We start from the raw sequence: 22,568 nt of genomic DNA on the forward strand, positions 1-22,568 counted from the left end.
AATCGGAAAACGTGATTTGAAGTTGGCTGGTCGAAATAAAAATTTACAGCAAAACAAATACTTTTTTTCTCTCTTCTCTCTTGATGAAAGCTCCCTCTAAACCACACTTATGTGCTTAAGTCTTTCAAAGACTTGTATCAATGAGCATAGAATAATTCTCCAATATTGTCCTATTTATAGATCATGAGTGGTGCTTTCTCTTAAAGCCAAAACCCACTCAAAATAGGAATAAACCGAATCCAATTCCAAATAGGAATGGAAACCAAAAGAGAATAGGATTAAGCCATTGGGCCTTTGGCTGGACAACATGGACATGTGCCGGAAAAAGCTAGACACTGTTATGATCGGAAAAAACCAGGTGTCATGCGGAAGCTAGTAAAGCAAACCTTGAACGACGATATATCCAACAACAAAGAGAAATCTACCAAAAGAGACGCAAACATTTAACGTGGTTCAGTCAACTGACCTACGTTCACAACGGAGATGAGCAATCCACTATAATAAAAGAGAGTACAAAATATCGAGAGAACAACCTCACGAAGAGGCAAACACAAGTGACACACTAACACTTGTCCCGTAAAGTTCTCCCCCTAAACACGACTCTCAAACCCCATATGGCTACATTGTGGATGCTACTGAATGAGAAGGAAGGATCCTCAATTTATAGAAGTCCAAACCTTTTCCTACAAGAAAAAGGACTAGCCAAATATTGGAGATTTACAATTTTCTTTTACAAAAAGGAAACCCAATTAAGGTAAACATGTTGCCCTTTCCTTCAACAAATAGGAAAACCAAATATGGTAAAAAAATTATGGCAAACACCTAACAGAAAGACGGAATTGGAGCATCCGTTTCTTCGATAATCTATATTACACAGATTTCTTTTGGGGCTCGTAAACTCGTCAAGTTATTTGCTAGTAATTTTTAGTGTATTTTGAAGGATTGACAGAAAATATTCACGCCTTTATATACTTCAACACCGTTCAATACCAACACAACAACAAAAATATACATAGTGTGATCCTACAAGTAGGGTTAGGAGAGGGTGGGGTGTACGTAGATCTTACTCCTACGTACCGTGTATAAGTGGCGAAGCTAGAAATTTTCCTAAGAGTATTCAAATTTGAAATAAATGAAAAAATATTTCCGACAAAGGGTGTTCAATATGTGTTATATATCTCTAAAACGTAATATTTTACCTATATATACAGTGCAACTTTTTGACGAAAGATGGTCAACCGACCACCCTTGTGACCATGTGGCTTTGCCACTGCTTATGTAAGACAGAAAAATTATTTCTGATAGACCATCGGCTAAAAAAAACCACGTCAACTAGGTATATGGTTATTCAAATGCTACATCAGATGACTAAATAATACAGTATATTGAATCACATAGTTCTTGGACAAAAAAAAAAGGGTTAAAAGAATAGATGTGGTCAGAAAGTGCGATGTGTGCGATCGACTGATAAAAGCGGAAAATGGAAGACAACATTTGCTGTAGAATAGCATGTGCATATTCTTGGTCTTCTTAAAATCAAAGAACACTGCCCCTCCGGTCCACAATAAGTAATCGATTTACTTTTTTATTTTGGTCCAAAATAAGTATTTATTTATATAATTAAAAAAAATTAATTAATTTTTCCAAAATTGTCCTTATGTACGTATTCCTAAAAAGTCATTTACTCTTCACATTTGAGAAGAGAAGTAAGTGCTAGTACTATAACTGTAGTGCAACATTTAATGAAGGATATTTTAGTCATACTAATTATTTTCGTCTAGAATTTAATATTTTCTTAATGGATGTGCCCAAAGCAAACTAGTCACCTATTACGGACCAAATGAGTAACAACTTCTGCCAATAAAGAAAGAAAAAGAGAAGTGAAAGTAAAAGTAGGCTGTGATGAGGATCTACTTTATCCTTTAGATCTTCTTCATTCTTTTATATCATAATTGCTTCACCTTTTCATAAAGATTCTCTTCATAAGCCAATTAGCACTTTAATCATTTTCATACAAACGAATCTTCAAAAAGAAAAATTACTGCGAGTAATTAAAGGTAACTAGATCTCACTATCTCTCGTCTTGGTCTCTTAATGGTAATTTAACTTGGTACAGGAAACTACTAAAGGTAAAGAAAATTGTACTATTCCCCTTAACATATGGACTGAGGCGAATCTAACATGTAATTAACATATGAGTTTACATAAAATCAATAACTACATATATGTCTTTGCCCCCATAGTTCATACAAGCTTATATGAATAAGTTTACTTTTCTTGAACATTAGAAAATCTCGAGTATAGAATCTATAAAATGAGATATATATATATATATATATATATATATATATATATATATATATATCTCTATTTTTTTGACATGGGTATATGAGGATGTAATAAATCTAGAAAGAAAGCATGAGAATATTCATATTGAACAAATATGTGGAAATAAAAGAAAAGGAAAAAGTGAAAAAAAATTATAGTGACCAGTAAAGTTAATTTGGATGTATATTAAATGTAATGATAACAGGGTGAGCGACATGGTCCAAGGGGATTTCTCCTTTTGATGTATTAATATCCCAATAATGCCATAGGAAAAGACACTACTGTTGTGTTTTAAACTACAGGCATTGAACCTTTGGTGACCAGTGGCCACTTCTTTATGTGGGACATTTCAAAAAAATAATAATGATAAGCAAAGTCTGAATACTGAAATGTAGCATTTATTAAAAGTTTAAAACTTTGAAAAAGAGTACCATCACCAATGCAACAAACTACATATTTTTAAAAGAAAGGTATATGCTGCCATTACTTTTGTGGGTCCTTATTGCTCAAAGTGAGAAGAACTATAGTCTATAATCATAAGTTCATAACGATAAAGCAAAATATGTTCTTAATCATGTGATGAAGAAATATGCTTAGTGAATATCTTATGAATCAGACCCCACCAATAAAGACAGACCGGGTTGATATCTATGTACTCTTTTTTTTGCAATTTTATGAATTTTCACATATATATTCATGTAGAAAGTTACGAGTTTAGTTAAATCCAAAATGTTTTAATTTATGCTCTTACCTATTATCTGGATATACCAAGAAAGATGCATGGTCTTTTAGGCTACTATGAAATATTTATTCATGGGTGAGGTAAGCTCGTTTATTCTGGTTCATGGTTTCTCTTGGCTGTATGGTTTATCCGGGGGGAGAGAATGAGCTTCAAGAAATACTAAAAGGTAGCCCCTTCTCATCAATGGACTCCTGAGGAGTGCGGTTCTTTCAAAAAATTCCTACCTCTATATCTATTTCTGAAATGTTTGGATTTTTCAAAACTCCATAGACATGCAGAGGAGAAATGCTATCTCCACTCGGACCAAGACAATACTTTTACTTGCATGTTTAAATAACAATTAAGGTGAAGCAGAGACAGAAACGATGAATTTCCAATGTCAAAAAGCTAGATTCACCTCTGCCCATCAATGCAATACCTTCAAGGATATCGACCATGAAATGAACGAGCATCTTTTAAGGTTTATTCACCAGACTACTGATTTATAATCACAGAATTGGTTCGAACTCATTGCTTCTACGCTTCAATATAACACAAAAAGCAACAACAAAAAAAAAAAAGAGATGGAAATTCATGGATAAACATCATCATCTCTATAGAAATGAATTATGTGATAATATAGCTAGAGATATCGTCTTTCTTACAATTGTTGAATTTTAATATAACATTAGAGCAGACAGAAGTTTTACGTTCTAATATAGTGGTTTGATCATAAATGAAATGAAAGTTAATAATTAGAGCAAATATGACTTTTCCCAGTTCGGTGCTCCAAATTAGTGTCTCCATAATGGCAGCTTCTTCCATATATGGCGTCCTCAAATTCATAATACCATGTGAGTTGAGGGGCCATACTTTGTATATATGATTATTGAGTGTTTGAATATAGGAATAATTGTCATGAGAATCTCTATGAGGAAACGCCTATGCCTTTTCCTTTCATTGATTTTTTATTAGTACTTATTATTAATTAATGTAATTTCCAACAACTTGAAGTTAAAAATTCAAAAAAACATGGTTGTAACTTGTAAGTAGTATTTGAGCTTGAAAATCGATGTAATATTTTTTTTTTATCCAAACCAATACTTGAGTTTCATCTTTCTTGCTTGAAAAAGTTAAGATATTTTCTATTATATTGAGTTTATATTGAGAACATTGTTAAAACTTTTGCAATAAAAAAAATCTGTATACAAAATTCAAGAAATATGCTGAACGCACATCCACCATGGATGCTTTAGCATTTCAATTAGAAGGAAAAAAAATATAGTGAATTAGTAAATATCTCTAACATATATATTAGATGAAAGAATTGTTGCTATGAGTATTAATTTATTTATATATTTTCTTTGCATATTAAAATCATTATACTGAATAATTATTGAAATTATCTTTATTGAACATAAATTATAGTTGACAAAGTCACATTTAAAAATTCATTATGAGGATGTTTTTACATTACATTATATTTTAAACTATGTAGGAAGAAGGCTAAAGTGAGAGTCGTCTTTGTTAGAGAGCGCTTTACCCCCAATGTGAGATTTTCCGGTACGAATTCAAAATTAGTCGAGCCCCAACGTGAATACCGGAAAAAAAAAATTCACCAGAAGCTATTGCATAAAGAAGTTCTCTTTCTCATTCAAAAGATGAAGGGTATCATTTCCCAACCACTAAAAATTAAGGGAGTAAACTAAATTTTATTCTAAAATTATATGTCGATACTCTCTCTGGTTTTACGCGTACACGTGCTATAATTAATCATTTTTCCATAATGGAAAAAGAGAGGCCCCCTTTTAATTTCTACCAATCTGAGAAACCAATAAATTCATATCCGTATGGTCAACTTAGAAATAAAAACAGCACAAGTCAAATTTTACAGTAATGCCAAACTTAAATTTGAAAGTTTATTTGAAAATTCAGCAAAAGGAAAAACATAGACACGGTTAGGCTTGCTTTTGTTATTATGTTAGCTTCACTGGAATAATTTATTCTGTAATTGGAAATATAAAAAAATAAAGTAATTTTCAAGTAAATCAATCACTCATGTCATGTTTGGCAAGTATTCCGTAGTTAAGATATTCTTTTTGTTTTCAAATTGTTGGTCACTTTTAGTTTTTTTATAGTACAAAAACATTATTGACTAATAATTGTTTGAATTAATTTTTTAATATGGGGATGGAAAAAACTTTCGCTTCTACATCCTTTTATTGTTGTTGGTAGTTTTCCAAATCAAAAAATTTCACACGTGGTTTCTTGAACATGTCAAGTTGTTATTGTAAAATAAAATATGAAATATAATTTAAGTAATTAAGAGAAAGTTAGGTTCCATTTAAGGATAGGAGAAAGAAAATTACTAGTTGAAACGACAAACTGATTTCACATTAGAATATTGATTTTAGTAAGATATTTAATGAATTAGAATAAAAACATCATACATGAACTTGTAACTCTTTTATCTTATTGATGCATGAATAAGAGATTGTGTTGTTTTCATGGAAAAAATAAATTTTTTTGCTTACTAGCAGATTTTCATAAAAGTGATATTCTCTAAAGTATAATAAAATAATCTCTACAGTAAACAAACGTTAAAAGATGTCCGTCGTTGTGTGTTTTTTGGTCTCGCAGTTATGAATTTGAAAGCTGGCTTTCTTGGAAAATAGAAAAATAAAGCTGGCCATTTGAAGGATGCAACTATTTAAAAACATAAAAGATGTTATAAAACAATAAAAGAACAAGAACAATATTGCAGAGAAAGAGAGAGAGTCTTATTGATTTGGGATGAATTACAATGGAATAGAACCCTCTATTTATAGGGAGAGGTTGACTTAGCCACCAAGTAATAAACCCTAGAATCTCTCTAAATATGGACATTCACCATAAATAGAATTCTATTTATAACACTCCCCCTGAATGTCTATTCAACAGATAATGTGCCTCGTTAAAACCTTAACTAAAAGAAAACCTAATGGGAAAAATTCTAGAAAAGGAAAAAGAGTACACATGTTTAGAAATGCGCCTATTGGTTGCCTCGTTAAAAACCTTGCAAGGAAAACCCAGTGGGACAAAACCTTGTAAGGGAAAAAGATTGCAACGCGCATTAACTCCCCCTGACGAGAGCATCAATTCACATCCTTGAGCCTTCGCATCCCGATCTTGTACACTAGCTTCTTGAAGGCTGACGTTGGTAGAGATTTTGTGAACAAATCAGTCATATTATCACTTGAACGAATCTGTTGCACATTAATATCACCATTCTTTTGAAGATCATGTGTGAAAAATAACTTTGGTGAAATGTGCTTTGTCCTATCTCCTTTTATGAATCCTCCCTTCAATTGAGCTATGCATGCTACATTATCTTCATACAAAATTGTGGGTAGTTTGTCACATTTCACACCACATTTGTCTCGAATAAGATGTATTATAGACCTCAACCACACACATTCTCGATTTGCTTCATGAATAACAATTATCTCAGCATGATTAGATGAAGTAGCCACAATTGATTGCTTAGTCGATCACCAAGATATGGCAGTGCCTCCACAGGTAAATACATAACTTGTTTGAGATCGAGCCTTGTGTGGGTCAGATAAATACCCAGCATCAGCATAACCAACAAGATCGGGACTGCAATTGTTGCCATCAAATAAGCCCATATCGGTAGTCCCTTTTAGATACCGCAATATGTGTTTGATTCCATTCCAATGTCTCCTTGTGGGAGCAGAGCTATATCTTGCTAAGACATTAACTGAAAAAGTTATGTCAGGCCTTGTAGTATTGGCAAGATACATTAGTGCACCAATTGCACTAAGATATGGTACTTCAGGACCAAGTAGCTCTTCATTCTCTTCTTGAGGTCGGAATGGGTCCTTATTCACATCAAGTGATTGAACAACCATTGGAGTACTTAATGGATGTGCTCCATCCATGTAAAACCGTTTCAGTACATTTTCTATGTAGGTAGATTGATGAACAAAAATTCCGTTTGCCAAATGTTCAGTTTGCAAACCAAGACATAATTTTGTCTTTCCGAGATCTTTCATCTCGAATTCCTTCTTTAAATAATCAATTGCCTTTTGGAGTTCTATAGGAGTTCCAATAAGGTTTATGTCATCAACATATACGGCAAGTACAACAAACTCCGATGTTGTTTTCTTTATAAAAACACATGGGCAAATGGCATCATTTATATAGCCTTCCTTTAATAAATACTCACTAAGACGATTATACCACATTCGTCCTGATTGCTTTAGACCGTACAAAGATCTTTGCAATTTGATTGAAAACATTTCCCGGGACTTTGAATTATGTGCGTTTGGCATTTTAAATCCATCGGGAATTTTCATGTATATCTCATTATCAAGTGAGCCATAAAGGTAGGCGGTAACCACATCCAATAAATGCATGTCAAGCTTTTCATGGACAGCAAAACTAATGAGATAAGGAACGTTATAGCATCCATAACGGGTGAATATGTCTCTTCATAATCGACACTAGGCCTTTGTGAAAATCCTTGTGCAACAAGGCGTGCCTTATATCTTTGTACCTCGTTTTTCTCATTTCTCTTGCGTACAAAGATCCATTTATAGCCAACAGGCTTAACACCATTAGGTGTTTGGACAACAGGCCCAAAAACTTCACGTTTTGCAAGTGAATTCAACTCTGATTGGATTGCTTCTTGCCATTTTGGCCAATCAAGTCTTTGTCGACATTCTCCAACAGATTGAGGTTCAAGATCCTCACTTTCTTGCATAATGCTAGATGCAACATTATATGCAAAGACATAATCCACCACTATATCCATTCGATTCAAATTTGTCTCAATATCGATTGGATTTATTAATAGTTCCTTATTTTCTTGAGCCTCGGGCTCAGTGGATTCCTCATGAATCTCAGAATTTATTAAATGTGGATTTCTTCATGAGATTCTTTCGTAGTGTCATTTTGATCATTTGTTTTCCTTTTTCTAGGATTTCGATCTTTGGAACCTAATGGTCTGCCACGTTTAAGGCGTGCTTTTGACTCATTAGCTATGACACTAGAAGATTGTCCAATAGGGACATCAATACGGATTGGAACATTCTCCGCAGGGATATGTGATTTTGTTATCCTTTTCATATCCGTAAATGCATCTGGTATTTGATTTGCTATTCTCTGCAAATGAATTATCTTTTTTACCTTGAAATCATCATTCTTGATAGAGATGGATTATCTTCATATGATCTTGTTAGAACCGTCAGTTCAATATCTTCACATAGAGGTGAAAACTCTTGGTATCATATTATCGTGCCTATAGTTATAGCAAGATACATTTGTGCACAAATTGCACTGAGGAAGTAGTACTTCAAGATCAAGAATTGTATATGCTTCAAGCGATTTAAATCCTTCAAGGATTGTCATATAAGTCATACAATAGACTTTAATTAGATGCATATCAAGTTTTCATGTCATGCTAGACAAATAAGATATCGAAAACTGATTGCACATATCATTGGCTTCATACTTTCAAGTGTTTGAACTACATGTTCAAAACTACATGTCTTTCATAGGAAACCAAATTCTACTTGAATTATTTCTCCAGACTTGAGGTCCTCATATATATTTAGCGCTATTATAGATGTCGTCGACAAACATTTTATATCGGTTCCAACCTCCTTATTTTTCATAAAGACATAACATAGAGATCTCTTCATTCATATATTCAGGTACCTGAATCTCTCATGAGATTTTATGAAGTGTTATGTCATGTGATCTTCTAGATCACTTGCCTCCTTTATTATGATCATTTCGATCATTTGCTCATCTTCTTTATCAAGAAGTTTATTTGAAACCGATTTGTCTATATGCTTTAAGCGTACCATAGACTTTGTCCTTCTAGGACTTAATATGAGCATTTGCAATGAGAATATAGTTACTTCCTTTGGGTCAGCAAATGCGTCCGGCATGCTTTGCAATATATTGCACATGAATTATCCTTTATGAACTTCAAGTTCATATTATCTTATTCGAGGATCTAGATGTACAAATGATAATTCATTCCACGTAACTTTTTCTCAACTGTTGTATCTTGTCTCCCCCTCATGTTAGAAAAACTAACTTGTTTCCTCAACTTTGAGAATCCACCTTTGTGCGTTATGGTGTTAATCAAAATATACACCGCACATCAATAATAATAAGATGGAATTATTTGGTTCCTGACCCTGAACCACTTGTGAGGGGAGAAAATAATATACTTTGGTATATAACGTATATCAAACTGATATAGATAACTTTGTTCTCATAAGCAATCGTTTAGCTATTAAGTGGAGGCACTCAATGAATCATTTTTCTAAACCAACTGTGATGTAAACCAACTTATCAAGATGAACTATCTTGAATAGAAAATCTGGAAATTATGCTCGAAATTAAATTATTGAGCAAGTTACCTCGCAAAACACCATATTGCGGGTTATTAATAATCGCACATGTAACCATCTCATAGATGCATCTTATGTGGTATATACATGGCAGGTGAATGGGCCCATATTCACCTTTGATATTTCCAAAATTCATGGGATTCAATCCCAATTTGAGTTGGTATATTAATTAATGAGAACAACCAACATAAGAGAATTCGTAAAGAACTTTCTAGTCCTTTAATATTTACCCATGTGAATTCTCTTTTATTTTTGCACATCATACTTAAATTGATATGGGTAAACCAATTATGCCAACTGAATAAATTATCAATATTGATAAACTTCAGGTTTATACCATGATGTGTGCAATTATGAATAAACTCCAAGTTTATTATGATATGGGTTTTTATATCAATAAATATCCACTTCATTGTGATATTCTTTTGTTTATGTAGTACAAATTGGAGAATAAAGCGGGTAGCTTTTCACATACATATTATCCCGCTACAAGTTGTAGTAATAGAAGATATTAAATCTTTCCTTTATTTATAGTCTCAATATAATCAACCGCTTTCGCATATACTTTGGAAACTGAATAAATTTCTTTGGGACTTACTACAACACAATACCTTATTGATAATTAATTGTGTTTCTCCAAAATAGTATAATTGGCTCTTGCAGAGTTCTCAATTAATTTTGTAGTACCACATATTCATCAACACCAATATGGTGAATATCTCTTTTAAAGAGAAAGTTATACCATTATGGTTATGGTCAAAATTATATGCAAGATCTGTTTCTTGCATTACCGTTGTCTTTTAACAATCACAATGCCAAAATATTTTGGCATATAATAGGTACGTGACCAATGACCATTCATGCCATAATAATGATATTATTTTCTTATATCATCTCAAACCTCCTTTTAGAGGTGAGTGCGGTATATTCACTACCACTAGCACGTCATATTCTTTGAAGAATAAATATGTATTCATAAATCAGATGTTGTCACATTCACATCATGAATGGACCATAATCATCTATATGTGCTTTACAAAATCTCATGTCAAATCGATGACAAATATTTTTCCCAGAGTGAAAGATTATTTTGAGAATCCTTATTGTTCTCATTACCACAAATGATGACGACTATAATTTCGTCTGTTGCCACGTCCATATCCATTGATACATTCATAGTAATAATTTTGTCTTCTTTCAGACTTATCACATATTGCTATCGCATTCTCTTAAGGGAATGAGAATGGAGCAAATTCAATGGGACGGGTTTTCAATTCTTTGCCCACAATCATACATGAATTTGATCATGGCGAGGCATAGAAATTTTACCACTTCAGGTGGTTATAATTTCTTACAAACTCCATTAGAGTTATAATCAAACTTTGTTGTCTTTGCTTGTATTTAAAATCAAAGTATAGAATAAAAGAGAAAAATACAGTAAAATACTTACCTTAAATCCAGAATTTAATCATGAAGGAAGTTCATGGAATAATTGACAATCATTATGCTCAATCCCAAAGCTTCTACTCAATTGGTTAGAGTCTCGTGCTGATAACGTGTTATAAACAATAAAAGAACAAGAACAATATTGCAGAGAAAGAGAGAGGGAGAGAATTCTTATTGATTTGGGATGAATTACAATGGAATAGAACCCTCTATGGAGAGGTTGACTTAGCCACAAGTAATAAACTCTAGAATCTCTCTAAATATGGACATTTACCATAAATAGAATTCTATTTATAACAAAAGAAAACTAATAAATAAAATAATATAATCGCCGAACGAGTTGATCAATCCAAGTTGGAGAATTGGAAATAAGAATACCGTACAGCACCATAAAATTACAAATCAACCCCTTCAAAAAACACATTTTGTAATTATTCTGTCACACAAAAACATTTTCTTCCATTTTTCTCTTCTTCTCTTTGTCTTTCTGATTCTGCAGACAAACATCACCGAATAACATCCCAATAAAAAACCCCCCAAAAAATTACATAAAAAAAAATCCTCCTGAAAATAGCAACCCTAGTTCATTCTCCTTCCATTTCTACTTCAATGGAGTCACTTTCACGGCCTTTACACAGAAGAAAGCTTTCGAGTGCTAATGGCTTTTCATTTTCAGCTAAACAACATCCGTACGACGACGTTTTTGCACAGAAAAAGTTCGGAGCTCCGGTTTTTTCTTCCGGAGCTCCGGATTACTCTGAGATTTTTGGAGGTTCTCGTGGTTCATCGATTCCGGTACTTGATCTTTCTGTTTTAGATGATGCTAAGGTTTCCGATGATTCTCGAAGCTCCTCCTCTAAACTTGATTATTCCAACATTTTTGGTGGTTTTTGTGAAGAAGATATTGCTGTGCCTTATGATGAGTTGTTTTCGGGTGCTAAACGTTCTTCTGGTAAAACTCGGTGAGTTCATTTCCATTTTTTTTAAAAACTTTTTTACGACTTACTCTTTTTGTTTTAAGAACGAAGACGATTTTTCTTAGTGTTGGAGGCGATTTTGATGTGTCGAGGTGTACAGTTAATTTTGTGAATGTTACTCTTTTTTTTTGTGTGGTTGAAATGCGGAAAAGAAAATAATAGAAAAAAATATGAAAAGGAAAAAGCAAAGGCACAATGATTTCAAATTATATGGCGCTGTTTCATCTCTGTTCCTAATTTCTGTCTCTTTGCTTCAGTTTGTATATTTTTAATATGCTTAACACGAGTCCTTTTTCTGTTTTCTATTTGGTTTATTGGGTATATGGATTTTGCTACTGTCAATGTTACTTTAGGTGATAAATATATGATGTTTGTTAGTTGGAAAATGAGTCTTCTTTTTAAGAACAGATATCCGCTGAAGCATTCATATATTTTTGGTACGAAATATTCATAACCAAACCTTTTTAGTGAAAATAGAATCTACAGTTAGTACCTGATAGGTTAATATGGAAAGAACGTAAGGATGGCCTTTTTTCAGTAAAGTCTGCATATAACTTGTTGTCTCAAAGTAGACAGCACGAACAAGAATGGCCATTGAAACTGATATGGAGAAAGGAAGCACCTTTATACAAAGAAGATGCATGACTATCAACAGATGTGTAAGGTATGAAGAAGATTATGAAGATGCGAAGCACTTATTCATCCACTGCAGAAACACAAATCAGATTTGGGATACATTCTTGAATTTGCTTGAATTTGAATGGTGCATGCCAGAATCTCCAGAAGACCTACTACTTCGTTGGAGTAGAAGAGGACTACAAAAAGGCGACACAAAGTTGAGCAGCTATATAGTGGACTGTGTGGAAGGAGAGAAATAAAAGATACTTGGAAGGCAAAAAGGAAAATATTTGTACCTTAAAACATAGATGTAGCTCTCTTAGCCTTTTGGTGCAAAATTGAAAATGTACAAGAAGTAGATAGGATGGAAAATTTCCCCAGTTCTCATGTAGCTAGTTTGCTAAGATGCATTTTGTTGGGTTTGTACCACTTCTTCGTTGCGCTTTCTGCGCACTATTCTTTAATAAAATTTTCAACAAAAAAAGAAGAATATACACAATTCTCATTTGTTGCTTATTATAAAATGTGCCTGTCTGTAGGTTATTTTGTAGCACGATAGCTGATGTCCTTTTGTTATTTTAATTGGTTGAGTTACATGTTTTACAGAATGTTAGCCATGCTCACTCGTCTTCATAGAGGAAGGTTTTTGACCAAATTCATCCTGATTAGATATTTATTTACTTGTCTATAGCCTTTCTAAGAATACACACTTAATGATGCTATGTGCTCTGAAAGTTATGGACATTTACTATGTGCTATGCCATTACTTGGTGTTTTGCACGAGTGAGAAAATATAGTCTTTCATCTAACTAGCAATTCCCGTGATTGCTTACATTTTGTGTAGCATTTCCCAATTTTTCTCACAGTTTCTTTAAAAGACCACATGTGTATTGGTTGCTTTTGGTACAACATGAGTTATGATACTTCCCTTAATTTCCTGTATTTGTTGCATGTAGGACTGCTTCCGAAGGATCAGATCAATTTAGTCCAAGTGGAAGGCATAAAGAGTCCTCATGTGAAGCGACTAATCAATCTATTGATGGGCCAAAGCACTTCAACCTATCTTATCATAAGACCGGCCAAAGAAGCAGAGATGGTTCCAATGGGATGACGCAGATAGCTCAACTGCATGCTGTCCCTGGTTTTATGTATTTTATAGATGAAAGTTCTCATTTACCAAAGACTGAAGCCTTTCAGCGAGCAGCCTTTGTAAAAAGTGATGTACAGCGCAACAAGAGTTTTAGTGGGGAAATATTTAAAGAAGGGCATGATAAGGTGGGGGAGTTGCATGTCCCAAAGATACAACGTTCAGATGAAATACATCGGAACAGGAGTTTTAGTGGGGAAATATTTAAAGAAGGGCGTGATAAGATGGGGGATTTGCATGTCCCAAAGGCACAAAGTTCAGTTGAAGTACGTCGCAATAGGAGCTTTAGTGGGGAAACAGGTGAAGAAGGGCATGCTAGGACTGGGGATTTGCATGTCCCCAAGAAACAAAGTTCAGATAGACATCGCAACAGGCGCTTAAGTGGGGAAATATTTAAAGAAGGTCATGATAAGAATGGGGACTTGCATGTCCCCAAGAAACAAAGTTCAGGTGAAGCACATCATGACGGGAGCTTTAGCGGGGAATTATTTAATGGGCGTGAGAGAAAGGAGAATTTGCATATCCCCAAGAAACAAAGTTCAGATGGCGTAGTGAAGGTTACAAGTGGATCTAGCTGGGATGCGTTCCATTTTAATGATAAGTTTTATAGTGCACATGATGAATTTGAGAGGAGATCAAGTTCCACTGAAGGGGCATCAACTTCAAGCCCCATGGCTAATGACATCAAGGGCCAGCCTAATCAATCAAAAATTTCAGGTCCTGATCCCAAATATGGAGCATCTGGAAGCGGTATTCGTCCCACTAATACTTCACCTACTTCTTCTGATGAGGAACTTGATGCAAATTCAGCAGCTGCTGTTTCTGCTGCCACATTGAAAAAAGCCATAGAGAAGGCTCAAGAAAGTATTAGACTCGCAAAAGAGCTAATGGAGAGAAAAAAAGAAGGTGTTCCAGCTTCTCAGAAACGAAGGTCTAAAGGTAGCTTAAAATCTAAGGATAATAGGGTTGAGTGCAACACAAGAAGTAACAGGGAAAATGCTATGGAATTGCATAGAAAAATAGGTATTGGATTGCCACCATTCGCTGAGGTGTGCAGGGGAATCCCATCAAGTAATGGTGATTTTGCTTCATTCATCAATCTTAAAGAACAGCAATGGGTTGCTGGAATGGTTAAGCAGAATACCCAGACTGAAAATGCTGAAGCATCTCAAGGAGATGTAGCAGGAACTTGGTTTCCGGAAGTGGTAAGCAGTAGAAAAGAGAATATAGAAACCATGGTATCTCAGCAGGTTGAGAGCAACAATCACTCTCAACCATCTGTGGAGAATAATAGACATGTATACAAGCTTAAGGAGATGAGTACAAGTAACAAGACCATAGAGCTTGGTGAAGAACCTGATTACGTCAAACCAATGGGGGAAATGCCAACACTAAACCTTCTTGGGAAGGCAGAAGCTCCAGAGCAATTCAAGGATACTTCTAATTCAGCTTCGATGCATGATTCTGAAGAACATGTAAATTCAGAAGTCATCAATGAGTATGACTTTTCTAAGGGGAACGGAAATTGTTCTTCTGAGTTGAAGAAGTCTGAATACATGAAGAACAATCTAGAGTCAATATTTCATAAGATGTGGAGTTTCAAGAACTTGCAGAACTCTCAGGAGACACTTACTGAGGAAAAAGTTGGGTTCCAAGAAACTGAGAATGATAATCTACATAACAACAGAGAGACACCTCCAGAAGACGAGACAGTGAAGCATGAAGACTTGGAATGCAGAATAGTGCCAAATAAGTTAGAAAATGTTTATGAGGTGGAAGAAAACAAAAGCAGATTGAGGAGGAGCTCCAATGAAGAAGAAACTGAGATTATGCATAAGGAAGCCTTCCTATGGGTGGAAAATGATGAGAAGCCCCAACATGACTGCGGGAGAGTAGGCATTGAGAGTAGACAGGAAGATTTCCAACGTGGACAACACGCTGAGAAGTGGTCATATGGGATTCATGAGCTTGAGCCGAGTGAAAAGAAAACCCCTTACTGTCATGAAGGGGAAGAAAGTGAGAGAAAACGAGAAGGATCTGAGATGGAAGGACTTCAGGAGATATCTGTAGAGCCTTGTCAGTATGAAGCAACTGAAGAAATTGAGAACCAAGCAAATAAATTCACAGAGAGTAAAAAGACTGAAGCGAGTCAGGAGGCTGAAGAAGCTGATAGTAGGCTGGGAGCATCTGATAAGAGTGAGGATGAGCAGGAGACAAGTGTGGCTCCAGGTGTTGCTGATAAACAAAATTCAAAAAGTGCTGTTAATGAGCCTGATCTCAATGGCAGTCCTTGTTTAACTGAGATACAAGAAGCTTGTGAAGATCAACTAGAGAATAATGATGTTGAAATAAGTCAGCAGGCAATTAATTTTGAAGGGGTACAAGGAATTTCTGAAGCCATCTATGAACGTGAGTGTGAGAAGGATGGAGTGACTGAAGAGTCCTCCAATTCTTTGGAAAATGAGATATTGGAAACTGCTAGTGATCTCCAAAATTCTAGTGAAGAGGATACCTCTGAGGGCGTAGTGCAAGACACTTGTGCGGCCTCATCTGAGGATGTCAAGGAAGTGAATTGTGGTTCCACTTGCATGAACGGCGGGGACAATCTTCCCAGTGAACGAGTTATTTTTGAGACAGAGAGCTTCCGCAATGTGATTCAGGAGAATGTCAGTGATACTGAATCACATTTTGTATCTGAGGTCCACGGTTCTGAAGAATCAGAGAATACCACTTTTACTGACATAAACCTTGAGCAAAAATGCATGGATGAGACAGGTAGGGACCCAGAATTATACTCAAATCTAGATGAGGGGGATGACTTGTGTGTCCCTGGACATGTAGGAAATGAGGAAAAGACCAAGGGAGATGGTATTGCTGCCGACCAGGTCGAGAAAAACAAAGATATTAAAGCAGCTCAGGGAGAACAAAAGTCTGTTGAGAACTCAGAAGAACTAGAATGCTCTTCCTCAGCTGGTGACTGCAAAGACAATGAACCACTGGACAATGATGAAAAGATAAAAGCCGAAATGAACAAGGAAGAGAGCAATCAAAAAACTGTTGTAGAAGAGGAGACCAAAAAGTCTTTGCAAAAAGAAGTGGAGGATAAAAACAATAGTAAAAGAATCCAGGTAGACGAGAGACAAAAAGAAAGGGAAAAAGACAGAATAGCTGTGGAAAGAGCAATTCGTGAGGCTCGTGAGAGGGCATTTGCTGAAGCCCGAGAAAGGGCTGAACGAGCTGCTGTGGAGAGAGCAACTGCTGAAGTTCGACAAAGAGTAATGGCTGAGGCACGAGATAAGCGTGAGAAGGCTTCTGCAAGTAGCAAGGTATCAACAGACAAAGCTTCCATTGAAGCCAAGCTTAAAGCAGAGCGAGCTGCTGTGGAGAGAGCAACTGCAGAAGCCCGTGAACGTGCTTTGGAAAAAGCTTTATCACAAAAGGGCACAACAGCTGAATTAAGGTCTCAAGCAGATAGACACGGTGATGAAGGATTTGCTAGTGCGACCCGAGAGAACGGATTGAAGCATAGCCTTTCCTCTTCTGTGAGTATCATTCTTAATTTTTTCTTTCTCTAGTGTATACTTTGTGGCATACAGAAGGATGACCTACTGAATCAATGCAGGATTTGGACAAATTTGATGGAAGTAATAGTGAATCAGCTCAAAGACGCAAAGCAAGGTTGGAGAGGCACCAGAGGATAATGGAAAGAGCAGTATGTGTATCTTAACTCTATTATTTGGACACTGGCTCCTGGACTTTGTCCAAGCATATTCACTTTTATGTTTGTACTGGTCTTTTCAGGCAAAAGCCCTTGCGGAGAAGAATAAGCGTGATCTTCTGGCTCAGAAAGAGCAAACTGAGAGAAATGTAAATTTTCTTGATATGAATTGTGTGCTTATGGAGTTCAGGATGCGCACATGTTATGCTTGCTTATATGTATATTTTAATTTCAGAGATTAGCTGAAGCTCTTGACGCTGATATTAAAAGATGGGCCAGCGGGAAGGAAGGGAACCTACGTGCGCTGCTTTCTACTCTGCAATATGTATGTATCCGACTTGCCCAAGTATTTTCTTTTCCTTCTCTTCTATTATGAACATTGGGTAGAAAGGGAAGTTGCAAGGCTAGAGTGTTCTGAAATATCTTAAGATACTACCTGTCTCATCAGAATATGTTTATTACTTAATGTGGAAGAAACTATAAATTGGAGTGATTTTTAGATCACGTGGGCAATTGCAGTGACCAGATTTTAGAATATGTGAATGAGTCCCTTCCAAGACGTTTTGTTTTTGAAGTTCATTGCACTGATCTTGATTTAATTTTTGTCCTGTTCAAAATATACTTTCCATTGTCACTAGATGCTCATTGTTTTTGCAAATGCAGATCCTTGGATCCGATAGTGGTTGGCAACCCATCTCACTGACTGAAATTATTACAACTGCTGCGGTGAAGAAGGCTTACAGGAAAGCAACTCTTTATGTTCACCCTGATAAGTTGCAGCAAAGAGGAGCGAGCATTCAGCAAAAATATATCTGTGAAAAGGTTTTTGATCTTCTCAAGGTAACTAATAAGTTTCTTTAGCTGCATGTGTGTGTTTGATTGTCACATTCTTATGACTTGACGCAATGCATGAATCGGTCTCTTTTTTTCTTTTTCTATTTTATGGAGTTGAATCTCATTATTTTCCTTTTTGTGAACCAAAGGCGGCATGGAACAGGTTCAACTCAGAAGAGAGGTGAACAGTGTCAGTGGAAATTCTGTGGTATGAGCAGGTGCTCCGTGCTGTCCTAATATTGTCAATCAACTTTTCAAGATGGAAGATGAGGAATGAATTAAGGGTGCCTTAGTTTTGTCTTGTATATACATTGAATTACAATCTAATTAAAAGACAGAATTGAACAATAGCTCCTCAATTTGGAAATTCAGGCTGAAATGATTAATTTATTCAATGTGCAAATGCAAGGTAAAAATGCAAGGTAAATTAGGTGTAAAGAGGTGGTTGTCCTAATCTCGGGTACGAAGGGTTCAGCTGAAATAGTATTTTTTACTGCAAGATGCCACAAAAGGTTGTATAGGATATCCCTTGAGAGATCTTATTGAGATGTTGTGATCAACTAGTGGCGATTGTAATTAATCCCTTAGGATTTCTATTCCTCGTGGAGATGTTTCTGTAAATAAATAACATATAAATACCATGTCGAAGAAGACAATCGATATGAGAATAAAGTAATCACTTGACTTAAGAAGTTAGGACCTTGAGTTATATGAACAGACATAGCCACTAAGCTCTTTAATGCTCCAAGGAAAATACAGTTTAGGAAGAAAACAAGTTTCGCTATAAGGTTAAACAATGCAATTACAAGCCCATTACATGAAGCATAATCGCATTTTGTGCATGCATACGGTTCTCTGCTTGGGGAAATACGATTGAGTTTGGCGCTTCAATTACTCCATCAGTGACTTCCACTCCCCTTTCTGCAGGCAAACAGTGCATGAAATAAGCCTTATGTCCAGCTAATTTCATGATTTCTTCGTTCACCTATCAACAAAAAATAAGACGTCAGAGAAAGACATGCATACATGCTTCTGTGTGTAAATGCAAGGAGTTCAATTCACAGAATATAAAACTTTGAACTGATTTTAGCATTTGCTATTGACTCTCCCAACTTGTCCATTGATATTAGCGGGTTACTCTTTATCGCTCCACAAACATTAATAGCATGCTTCAGAAACTGGGTAAAACTGCAGAACAACTTGTAAAGTAGGTTACATACATTTTTTTTTGAGAATGTGACATATAAAGTAGGTTACACACATTCAACTCAAGTATCACAATGTGATGCTTTTCAGATTTATCTACTTACTACATAGTTATCAGTCACTAGTAAACCCCAAGTTAGTTCACAAGACTTTGTTGCAACCTTGGTTTAGGATACCACTATAGTTAAGATTCAGGTCTGTTCCATCCACTAATAGCCTAACACAAAAGATTGTAAACACAGGTTGACGTGCAAGAAGTATTCAAGAAATAAGTATTTTCACCCATTACAGTTCCAGTTCACAAAGATTTAGATAGCCACTAGCATACTGTTCTTTTTCTTAGTTAAAAATAAAAATCTCTAGATGTCTTATCCATTTAACTTCCATCCTTCCCTGTTTAAGATCGTAAGTTGTGTTTCTAACACCTACCCATTATCTAGATAATTAAAAGTTATTCTGAAAATGATAATTTCATGAGCCCTTGTTGAAGCCAACCAGCTACAATAACTTAGTTCCACATTAAGGGACATTTCTGGGCTAAGCCTCCTATACTACTGGTTTTGTCGTCATTTCTGGCAAGCAATTTTACGTAAAATCGAAGAGGTTTCTTGCTCTACATGCACAAGTTGAACAGACTATAGCAATTTATCACTCCTACCTGGAATCCGTGAAACACCTGACGGCGCTGTGCAGCTTCTTCCTTTTGTCCCATGCTAGCCCAGACATCTGAGTACACGACATCAGCTCCTCTAACAGCTTCCTTTGGATCATTAGTTATCTCAATTTTGCTTACTCCGGACTGTTGTGCTTTCTTAACTGTTTCCTCATCAGGTTCAAAACCTTTTGGACAGGCACAAACAAAGTGGAAGGGAATTACTGAAGCCAGCAGCAACCAAGAATGCACTATGTTATTTCCATCTCCAATGTAGACAACCTGGAATTGGCAGCCAACATTAAATTATAAAAAAACATATCGCCAGAAACAGAAACTGGGAGATGATAAAAATTTTGGCCTGAAAGAGCTAAACCTTCGTTCCTTCCAGCTGACCAACATGTTCAATTATTGTAAGGGCATCGGCCATAATTTGGCAAGGATGGTTGTAGTCTGTCAGGCCGTTAATCACTGGTACAGTTGCATATTTAGCAAGATCTAGAATGTCCTGCACCAGCAGCAAAAAACAAATAGATAAAACTTTTATTTTACAGTTGGTGTGAAAGCAACAGACCAAGAAATGTCCAACCCTGGCATCTCAATTACTCAATTCAACATCTCAATATGTACAAACCCCGAAGAACATTTAGGCCTGAATGATCATATGCTCAATTAACTTGCAGGGAAGGCAACATCATTAAACTGCTATTCGTCTGTAAGATATTAAGTACAAGATGGACCAGAATTCAGCTCCAACGGAAAAGATCAAGAAACTTTTCATTCAACTAATATTTAGAAAGGGGCAAATAAATATTTAATAGAATGGAACAATGCTGCTAAGAGAGGCGTTACAGAGGATACTGAAACAAATAAGAGTCTTAGCGGTGTTTCATCTGGGTCATGATAGCGTACTGAAGTGCACCGGCAAGAAGTCAAAACAGGAAACTCACCATGCACCAGGAAGAAGTCAAAACAGAAAACTCACCAGCATACCTGATGGGCAAAAACTCGAGCCATAATGATATCATTGTAGCGAGACAGAACACGAGCAATATCACGAGTTTCTTCCCGCTTACCCATCTGTATGTCATTTGGTCCCAAGTATATAGCGTGGCCCCCAAGCAAGTAAAACCCTGTCTCGAAGGAAACACGTGTCCTCATGGATGGCTTAGCAAATATCATTGCCATTGTTTTACCTTGAAATGGGAGATATGTCTTCTCTCCTGATTTTATCAGTGCTTTGACCTCTTTGGCTCGATCCAAGATGTTCAAAATAGTTGACTTGTCGAAATCGCTAATGTGTAGAAAGTCCTTCTGATTGGCATTTGCTGGAATAGAAAATTTAAACAGACATCAGAAAAAATCTTCTTAAATACCAATCCATGTCTCACAAAAGGTTGTAACTTAGACATGACAGACAGGACATTTTCTCACTTCTCCACCCATCTTTTGAATAAAATATGGTTTTGATCAATTACCAATCATTCTATATCTAACTTTCTCTCGAGCTTTATTACGAGAAGCTCTATGACAAAGTACATCATATTTCATCTTTTGAAAACCTTAGGCCAGAGTATTTTAGTTCTCCAACTTGTTTCTGGTAAATCAGGAATACCTCATTAATATTACACCAAGAAGATGTGAAAAAATAAACACCAAGGATTATTATTTCAGCTACAATCACTTATCAGCTCTTCTCAACTATCTATAAACAATGTCTTTACAACTTACACAATAAAAGAGTTTTTTAGGCTTTAAACAGCACATGCAGACATGGCAGACCAAAAAAGCAGGGATAAGATAAATAAAAAAACATTTTTAGAGTAATCAGAAACGTAACACAAGATTAGGTAGTAAAATGCAGCAGAACTTAACAAAATTCCTAGGTTTTACTAGTATTACATTACATACTATTTAAAATGCCATATCAAAATTAGATGCATAGAAAAGGAAACTTAGAGAAAAAATAAGCGAACCATTTCCATTGACGGACGACGAAGGAGAGGATGCCGGAGAGCTGGTCTGGCATGAGATGCGTCGACGAATGGCCGGAAATGTGACCGGAGAAGGAACGAATGCGCCGGAAGGGCGCGATAACTGAATGCCGTAGTGAGAGAGGGAAGAGAATGACGGCGCGTCGGATGATCGGAGGGAGGATAAGTGAGAGAAAATGGCGGCCATTGTTAAAAGCGGTTCTGATAGTAAAGCTCAGGTGGATTTGTTTTAGTTTGGGGAAAGTTATCTTTTTTAAGATTTATAAACCCTACTCAAGCATAGTTTTCGCCTACATCTGTCAGCTTTAATTGTTTCCATTTATTTAACTGAAGAAATTAGAATCATTTTTCTTTTTCCTTTTTATTTTTTTCTTCTGAAGTTGTACTCCACGTTAAGACGATCGTAATCCTACACCTAAAAGTTATGTGATACGAATTACAACAACTAGATTGCAAAGAATAACCAGTTAACTTCAAAGATTCGTAGCATGTTTGGTCA

The 22,568-nt window shown here is 35.8% G+C and overlaps 2 protein-coding genes across 2 annotated transcripts; one reads left to right on the forward strand and one right to left on the reverse strand.

The window, feature by feature from the left end:
* Nucleotides 11,344-18,612, forward strand: LOC109229361 (auxilin-like protein 1). The gene is made up of 7 exons (XM_019394779.1): nt 11,344-11,885; nt 13,475-17,207; nt 17,288-17,377; nt 17,467-17,532; nt 17,619-17,708; nt 18,047-18,223; nt 18,367-18,612. Exons 1-7 carry the CDS (start codon nt 11,533-11,535, stop codon nt 18,400-18,402), a joined length of 4,545 nt encoding a protein of 1,514 aa, XP_019250324.1. The 5' UTR covers nt 11,344-11,532; the 3' UTR covers nt 18,403-18,612.
* On the reverse strand, nt 18,878-22,350 carry LOC109229362 (ornithine carbamoyltransferase, chloroplastic-like). Its single transcript, XM_019394780.1, has 5 exons — nt 22,052-22,350; nt 21,069-21,403; nt 20,452-20,583; nt 20,082-20,357; nt 18,878-19,202 (listed from the first exon to the last, which is right to left on the reverse strand). Exons 1-5 carry the CDS (start codon nt 22,254-22,256, stop codon nt 19,020-19,022), a joined length of 1,131 nt encoding a protein of 376 aa, XP_019250325.1. The 5' UTR covers nt 22,257-22,350; the 3' UTR covers nt 18,878-19,019.

This window comes from Nicotiana attenuata, chromosome 7 (assembly GCF_001879085.1).
Source record: "Nicotiana attenuata strain UT chromosome 7, NIATTr2, whole genome shotgun sequence".
Lineage (NCBI taxonomy): Eukaryota > Viridiplantae > Streptophyta > Magnoliopsida > Solanales > Solanaceae > Nicotiana > Nicotiana attenuata.

What these genes read in the sequence shown, in the direction of transcription:
- LOC109229361 (XM_019394779.1), top strand. Translation starts at nt 11,533, where the DNA reads ATGGAGTCACTTTCACGGCCTTTACACAGAAGAAAGCTTTCGAGTGCT. An exon ending in AGAGGATAATGGAAAGAGCA is followed by an intron (nt 17,378 to 17,466) that starts GTATGTGTATCT and finishes TGGTCTTTTCAG; the next exon opens with GCAAAAGCCCTTGCGGAGAA. An exon ending in TGCTTTCTACTCTGCAATAT is followed by an intron (nt 17,709 to 18,046) that starts GTATGTATCCGA and finishes TTGCAAATGCAG; the next exon opens with ATCCTTGGATCCGATAGTGG.
- LOC109229362 (XM_019394780.1), bottom strand. Translation starts at nt 22,256, where the DNA reads ATGGCCGCCATTTTCTCTCACTTATCCTCCCTCCGATCATCCGACGCG. An exon ending in CTCGAGTTTTTGCCCATCAG is followed by an intron (nt 20,584 to 21,068) that starts GTATGCTGGTGA and finishes CTGCTGGTGCAG; the next exon opens with GACATTCTAGATCTTGCTAA. An exon ending in GTCAGCTGGAAGGAACGAAG is followed by an intron (nt 20,358 to 20,451) that starts GTTTAGCTCTTT and finishes TGCCAATTCCAG; the next exon opens with GTTGTCTACATTGGAGATGG.